This window comes from Eurypyga helias, unplaced genomic scaffold, assembly GCF_000690775.1.
Source record: "Eurypyga helias isolate BGI_N326 unplaced genomic scaffold, ASM69077v1 scaffold26795, whole genome shotgun sequence".
Taxonomy (NCBI): domain Eukaryota; kingdom Metazoa; phylum Chordata; class Aves; order Eurypygiformes; family Eurypygidae; genus Eurypyga; species Eurypyga helias.
In genome coordinates, this window is record NW_010253785.1 from 7,074 (window position 1) to 14,460 (window position 7,387).

General features: G+C 47.7%; 2 protein-coding genes across 2 annotated transcripts in view; both read left to right on the forward strand.

The window, feature by feature from the left end:
* Positions 1-7,387, forward strand: part of LOC104510515 (protein DDI1 homolog 2-like) — a gene marked incomplete at its 5' end in the record, with an annotated part of 13,870 nt that overhangs the window by 5,902 nt on the left and 581 nt on the right. Inside the window, 5 exons of the mRNA XM_010152786.1 lie at positions 947-1,073; positions 3,533-3,660; positions 4,247-4,375; positions 5,125-5,228; positions 5,634-5,823. Of these exons, the coding sequence (XP_010151088.1) occupies positions 947-1,073; positions 3,533-3,660; positions 4,247-4,375; positions 5,125-5,228; positions 5,634-5,823 (678 nt within the window). The remainder of the gene's footprint in view (positions 1-946; positions 1,074-3,532; positions 3,661-4,246; positions 4,376-5,124; positions 5,229-5,633; positions 5,824-7,387) is intronic.
* Positions 1,028-7,387, forward strand: part of RSC1A1 (regulatory solute carrier protein, family 1, member 1) — an 11,106-nt gene continuing 4,746 nt past the window's right edge. Inside the window, exons 1-5 of the mRNA XM_010152787.1 lie at positions 1,028-1,073; positions 3,533-3,660; positions 4,247-4,375; positions 5,125-5,228; positions 5,634-5,706. The gene's annotated coding sequence lies outside the window, so the exon portion shown is untranslated. The remainder of the gene's footprint in view (positions 1,074-3,532; positions 3,661-4,246; positions 4,376-5,124; positions 5,229-5,633; positions 5,707-7,387) is intronic.

Sequence of the window (7,387 nt, forward strand, 5' to 3'; positions counted from 1 at the left end):
TGCATTCCTAGAAGCAAACCCACAATCTTCTGTGTTTACAGAACTTAATTTATTGCCAAGTCCTTTTGAGAACGTACGTGATCTGATCCAATTAGGCAGAAGCTGTCCAAAAAGTGGGGCTGTGAAATCTGTGAAACGTGTGGCTAGGTTTGTGAAGCAGGTGTCCTGCCTAGGACCTCCTGATTTCAGTGACAGGCATTCAGCTTTAAGGATTCTAACATTTGTCTTTCCCTGTGTTGCTTGGGTTTAAAGTTTTGTTGTTAGCCTTTTTATGTCTTACAATTTTGCATTTGCTCGTTGTTGGATCTGCAGGCTGTTATTTTACTGGGGATTGCTGAGTGTAAAACGGGGTAGGTTTTGCAAGCTGTTCTTGTAGATGGGCCGTCTTACTGAGAGTTACGAAATCTCGCTCCTGTCTCTGAAGCGTTTTCAAAATACACGTGCACTCAAGCTTCTCGTCTGAATTGTGCAAGTTCTGTAACCCTGATTTCTGCTCGGGTCTCATTCATCTGCTAGTTTTGCAGCTGGTTTGGTTTTTTTTAGTATTGTATATTGTGTAGGCAATTCTTGCTGCAATATAAGAACAAATCTCTGTTTTAATGGCAGCTCTTTTGGTTAAATATTGTTGTCTTCATGTTGCTTCTATCTTTCTTCCATATAAAAATGTACGCACAAGGAACTAGAGTTGGATTGTGCTGAGTTTGGGTAGCAGGCACAAGGGGAAGGAGCTCTGTCCAGTTACTTTTCACCTCAGTGAGTTCCCAAGTTTGTCACCGATCCTTAGAGGTCCCTCTATGCTGTCTTCAGATGAAGCCCTTTGTGCCTGTGCTGCTGAGTCTACCCCTGAGTGCACGCTGGCACAAAAAGAAGAGCTTGCTGTGCCAGCACTTCATTTGTAAGAGCAATTTCCAGTAAAAAGCATTTCTGTGTCTCCTTGTTACTGCAGATAAATTCACCAGGGTGTTGCTGGAGCAGCAGCAGGACCGAGCCCGGCGGGAGCAAGAGAGGATCCGACTCTATTCAGCTGACCCTTTTGATCTCGAGGCACAGGCCAAGATAGAAGAAGACATCAGGTAGCAAACCAAAGTCGCTTGCGGGCTTTGGCGGACTTCATGGTGCTTTTTCTCACAGGATGCCTCCACCCATGGTGCTTTTTCCTTGGAGGATGCTAGGAGCATGTTTAGATCCTGCTTTAAGATGCCTGCAGAGCTCTGAGCCACCTTTGCACCTTGGAAGGTTGGGGATCGGGCACGTGTAGGCACAACTCATCCTTTCAGTGTAGCCAGTTGAGCACAGATCATGAGGTGGCAGCATCACTGTCCTTGTGTCCTGACCCAGAGCTGCCTGAGCTGGTCTGCTCCGAAACAAGAGCACTTGTGGAAAGCACGTAGCTGAGATCCTCTTGAGAGGTGGCACTTAGCATGTCAGGCATGTTTCAGTCTGGAGACCTGGACCATATAGACTGGTTGGAGCGAGTCCAGAGGAGGCCATGAATGCTCATAGGGCTGGAGCCCCTCTGCCATGGGGACAGGCTGGGAGAGTTGGGGGGTTCAGCCTGGAGAAGAGAAGGCTCTGGGGAGACCTTATAGCACCTTCCAGTGCCTGAAGGGGCTACAAGGAAGCTGGGGGGGACTTTTTACAAGGGCAGGGAGTGACAGGACAAGGGGTAACGGGTTTAAATTGAAAGTGGAGAGGTTTAGATTAGATATCAGGAAGAAGTTCTTCCCGGAGAGGGTGGGGAGGCAGTGGGACAGGTTGCCCAGAGAAGCTGCGGATGCCCCATCCCTGGAAGTGTCCAAGGCCAGGCTGGATGAGGCTTGGAGCAACCTGGTCTAGTGGAAGGTGTCCCTGCCCATGGCAGGGGGGTTGGAACTGGATGGGCTTTAAGGTCCCTTCCAACCCAAACCGGTCTGTGATTCTATGACCTGTGTTACTGTCCAAGCTGGGCTCTGCACAGCAACGTGCTGGAGCAGCAACAACTGGTCCCAGCTGCCTTCAAGATTTGGCTTCACATACTGCTAATTGTTTTGTCTCCCTGGCTAACTCCAGACTCTGAACATCACTGCTGTCAGAAGAGATGGCTGTAGAAATACATTCTGCTCGTCAGTGCTCACTCCTTTCTGCTGTCTTCCAAATGTAATTGCATTGGGCTGAGGCTCGATTTCTTCAATCGAGTGATAAATCCTAGAGTCGGAAAACGAGTGGTGAGGGTTTTCTCCAATAAAGAAATGTCTTTGTGATACAGGCTCATAGTTGGTCATAACCAAAATTCTGTTTTGATAAGTCACTCGCGTTACAACTGCCAGGGTATTGGTGCTGGGTGAATGCTTAGCTAAATGATGCAGAAAAATATACATTTAGATAGCAAAACATTGCTCAGAGGTGCAGGAACGCTTTCCCTCTTCCATAGGTGAGGGGACAGATAAAGGTGAGGTACCCAAGGCTGTGCAGCTGTTAGGGAACAGTTTGGGCATTTAGCAGTCCACAGATTTCACGCCCACTCAGTTTCTCTGAACTCCTTGCTTAATTAGGTGCGTTTTGCCCAAAATTGATAGGAGGCTATTGCGAGCATCGTGTGTTTTTTGAGATTTCTGCCTTTCTCTGCCTTTCACGTGTATCTTAGGTGGAGCGTGTCAAGCACAGAGAAAACGGGATAATGGATTTGCTAAGAAAACAAACTGAAGATTAACCACAGGATATTCAATTTAAGTTTAAAAAATACAAGGCAGGACAATGTGTGGGTCTTTTTCACTCGTATATGGAGCAGGACAGGCTGGCGGTAGGGTGCTTTAGCTGTCAGCTGGTTTCCTTCCCCACCAAGAAACCACGCCAACCCATCTTGTGGGAAGGCTTCCACAGTACAAAAGGAGGGTTAAGACCGTCGAGGAAAAATGAAACGGCATCAAAACTGGGAGCCCTTTTCCCTTTTTGGTAGATAAAGCTACCTTGGATGCAGTCACTAGGGATAACCATCACTTCCAAGATACTGTAGGGGCTGTGGTGGGCTTCTTGAAGAGCGTTTATCTGTAGGCTTGAATTTGTACCAGGGGCTTGTGCTCATGGTGGTGTTCTCCTCGTGGTTTTGCTCATCTTCCCTTCCTATGTCTGGAAAAGGAAAGATACCAGGGAAGCATTGGAGGATTTTCGTGTTCGGCTGCTGGGTGGGATTCCAGGGTTGTAGCTACTGGCAATATCTTCACCATGTGTGCCCTCAGGGCTTTATTTTAGAGCGACTAACATACGCAGGTTTTTTCGCTCACAGGTTCTTCAGGTTAACTCTGTGGTGGCAGGTTTCTGTTGCAAACAGAGGGTCAGAGACTTGGTGTCTCTGGATTAAGCCGAGATCATTACTCGCAGTCCCCTTGCTAAGAGGGGAGCTTTAGCTAACGAAGTAGTCTGTGTTGTGGTTTAAACCTGCTGCTGGTAGAGTGAGCTGCAGCGGGTGGGATTACCAGGTCTGTAAGTCGGAGGGATGTTTATAAGGTTCAGCTGACGGAAGGTCTGATTTTTCTCTCCTCTCTGCTAAATTCAGGCAACAAAACATCGAAGAGAACATGACGATAGCAATGGAAGAAGCCCCCGAGAGTTTTGGCCAGGTGGTGATGCTGTATATCAACTGCAAAGTCAATGGACACCCCGTGAAAGCCTTTGTCGACTCAGGTGAGTTGCCCCCGTTTTCATCCCTTTCCCTCACTGACGGGCAGTAAATGTCCCAGAATTTTTGCCCTGCAAAAAATCCATGTTGAAACACTGCGTTACAAAATTTTGAAGCACCTCATTAAAACCTGAGAGCAGCCTGGGCATTGGTTAAGGCGAACAGAACGCGTTGTTGAGACAAGCAGCGCCTGGGAGTGCTTGAACACCCCAGGTCAAGGCTCCTGTGAGAATTTCTGGGGCTGCGATGCCAGGAAGGTCACTGCCACCTGTCTGTCTTATCTCATTTTACAGATGGGGGAGATTTCACATGCCTTTAATGCTGTGCTTCCCATCCACAGCCTTACAGGGAAAGTACTTGGGGTTATTCCAGCTCTGCGGTAATCCCTACTTTACTGTCAGGGCTGATCTGTGCGTACGCAGCCAGTCCAACGCAGTGGGATTCACAGCGAGCCTTTATGCCCTAATGCAGTCGCCTCGTGCAGGCGGGTTGGTTTCCCGGCTGCCGAGGGCAAGATATTAAGCTCTTCCAGGAGAGAATTTTCATTTGCGATGAGCTGTCAGGATTTAACACCGGTTCTGTTGGTGGTAGGTGCCCAGATGACCATCATGAGCCAAGCTTGCGCTGAACGGTGCAATATCATGAGGCTGGTGGATCGGCGATGGGCTGGCATTGCTAAGGGTGTAGGGACACAGAAAATAATTGGCAGAGTGCACTTAGGTAAGTACTGGAATTCTTCTTGGGGCAGCTTTGGCAGCAGTTTGATTGCATTTGCCACATTCCTGGCACTGAGGAGTATCTGGTTTAACGCTGTAATTGTTAGAAACTCCCGCGGAGTGAAACAAAAGTGCCTGTGCAACATGTTTGTTATGGGCACAGTACTCTGGCTTCTGTCTCATTTAACGCTTTTTAATGGCATTACCTTAACGTTTTCAGGGGAGGGCGTCCTCAGCTCTCCCCTGTGTTCTCTGTGGGGGCAAAAAGAGGGAGCTAATGTGAAACAGCAGGATCTTTCCCTCTTGGGGTGGGACTGTTGGGCAATGTGAGGTGCTCAGGAAGGGTTCCAGTGGAGTGGTTCGTATTCCTTCGGGAAGAGAAGGCTGCCTTTGCTCCTGTGCAGGTTTTCTGGGTGAAAGCAGATTGTCCTTATTGTCTGAAAAATCGATTCTTTTCACTGCTGTTTATTCTTAGAGTTGCTCTCTAACGAGCTGTATGCAGCTCCTCTAGCTTGGAGGGTTAGACGAGCAGTACTTTGGGCTCTAGAGCAGGTCAGCTTTTAAATAATTACCTGGTAGTGCTGAGGCCTGCACAAGTCTAGACGTTCTGTGACCAAACCAGCACGTCAGAGCTCTGCTTTCAGATTTAGCCAGCAGCTTTGTGCAGACCTTTTGCAGGAGACGGAATAGCAGAAAGTAGATTTGTGGCGCTGTAGCACTGCAAGGTGGTCACTTCTCTCCCATGTGCTTCAGCTCAGGTCCAGATTGAAGGGGATTTCCTGGCGTGCTCCTTCTCAATCCTTGAAGAGCAGCCCATGGACATGCTCCTAGGACTGGATATGCTGAAGAGGCATCAGGTATCTTTTGAAACACTTGGTGGCTCTTCCCAGTTAAGTACCAAGTACAACATAAATACCATGGCTATGAATTTATTGGGATTTTTCTGGGGAGAGTTGATAGTGGATTATCTTCCAGCCACTTATGGAAGAAGTAACACACATCATGGGTAGCTGTAAGGTGTCTGGCTGCCCCCTGAAGTCTTCTGCTCTCATCAAAGATGCTCAGAGGTTTCCAGCGGAATGATTTATTGCAAATCAAGTCATACGGAGCCCTCTGCTTACAGCCGGTGCTCTTGGCTCACTCTGCTTAGCTGCTATGAGCTGTTCCCATTGGAAATGGATTGTGTAACCTTGTTGATCCTTTTTCTCCGGGAATTGACTGGCTCTTACGCAGGCCCCTGATGTCTCAATGCTCTTTCACAGTGTTCAATTGATCTCAAGAAGAATGTACTAGTGATTGGCACGACTGGCTCGCAGACCACTTTCCTCCCGGAGGGTGAGCTCCCAGAGTGTGCCCGGCTGGCGTACGGGGCCGGGCGGGAAGACGTGCGGCCGGAGGAGATTGCAGACCAGGAACTAGCAGAAGCAATACAGAAGTCCGTAGAGGAAGCAGGTACCAGGAGGAGCCCAGTTGAATTATTAATCTGCATAGTTTTCTTGCTGTGTATCCGGCTGTCTGTCAGCAGTGCCCCTTCTCAGCTCCTAGGAGGGACAGTCTAATGCAGCATCAGCGAGTAAATGGTGGAGAGCAAGGGGCTTTGTTCTTGCTCGTGGCCTCTAACTGCACTTCTCTCTTCCTTTCTGTACAGCAAAATCTGTCTGCCAGTGCTTGAGTTTGATCTGTGCTCTCCTTGCAACTTCCTGCCTGCCCTGCTCTCTTGCCCTGCGGAGGTGTGGAGATCAATGGTTGTTTCTGGCACTCCTTGGCCTGGGGCGAGTCGTAGTGCCGGGCTAAGGGCAGGGTGGTCACTGGGTCATAGGTCAGCAGCCTCCAGTAAGGGCAGCTTTGTGGAGGCTTCCGCAAATCCTGTTCTTAGTAGCTGCAGCATATAAAAATAGAGGAGCTGTAGGGACAAAAGTTCATGACAGTTTTTAGAAATATAGTACTACTTCAGCATTGTTTCCTTAGAACGACGCTTGTGCCCCTGGGAGGTGACTTGCCTCTCTTAGTGAAGATACTGTTGCTCCACATTTCAGAAGCAGCAGCCAAATCCATATCCGAATGTATCTCATCGGCCTTAAATGTCACCTGTGAAGGGAATTGTCACCCTCCCCATAGTTCTGCTCCCCGGGCCTCTGCGGTCCGTCAGCCGCACAAATGCAGGCTGACTGGGCTAGGGAAGGCTTGGGTAGCTGCAAAGTGTAGTTAAGTGGAGATGCCACAGTAGCTGAACGCTGAGCCAAACTCTCTGAAACTCAGGTTTTCTGTTAAGGGAGGAGTTAAACTTCAGCCTATGCTTTTGACTAAAGGGAAGCTTCGTTATTTTGTCCCCTTCTTCCAGTGAAGCTCTGAATATGTCACAAAGTGTACTCCTTAGGCCTTTTCAAAAATTTATTTAAAGATAACGTTTTTTATGCAAGTGTTTTATAGAAGCTTTTGAATTTTACTGCTATTTTTTCCTCTAAAAGCACGCGGTAAGCACTGCTTCCCCCATACATGCTAAACCTTGCTGCTTAAGCTGATAGAATTTATTTCTTCAGTATTCTTTTAGCTAATTTTTTTAAGACTCAGGCATGTTCCTATTTAAATCCAAGTGCAATTTAACCATATATATATAACCAGTTGTAATGCACTGAAATTTTCCTTTTAACACTTCCCAATTTCTGCCTGACAGTCCAAAGAGTAAGCACTGACTTTCTTGTAAATAAGGAAGTTGTTTACATTCAGGGGAGTACAGGACTGCACTTGTAGGTCTCTTTGACCAGTTTTCTTCCATTCCAAGAATGTCAATTTTCCAGACATGCAGAAACCTCGTGAGGAGGGCCAGGCTTTAATGAATCAGCATGAAATGATTTACATGTTTGACTTTTAAAGCCTAATTTGAATGCTTAATAAGTTGCAGCAAGGAGAGAGAAACACATAGATTTGACCGTGCCCCTCCTGTCAGGTTTTGACACAGCTAAAGGTCAGACTCGGCAGCTTGGGCTCGTGTCTCTTCACATAACCTGGTAGGGAA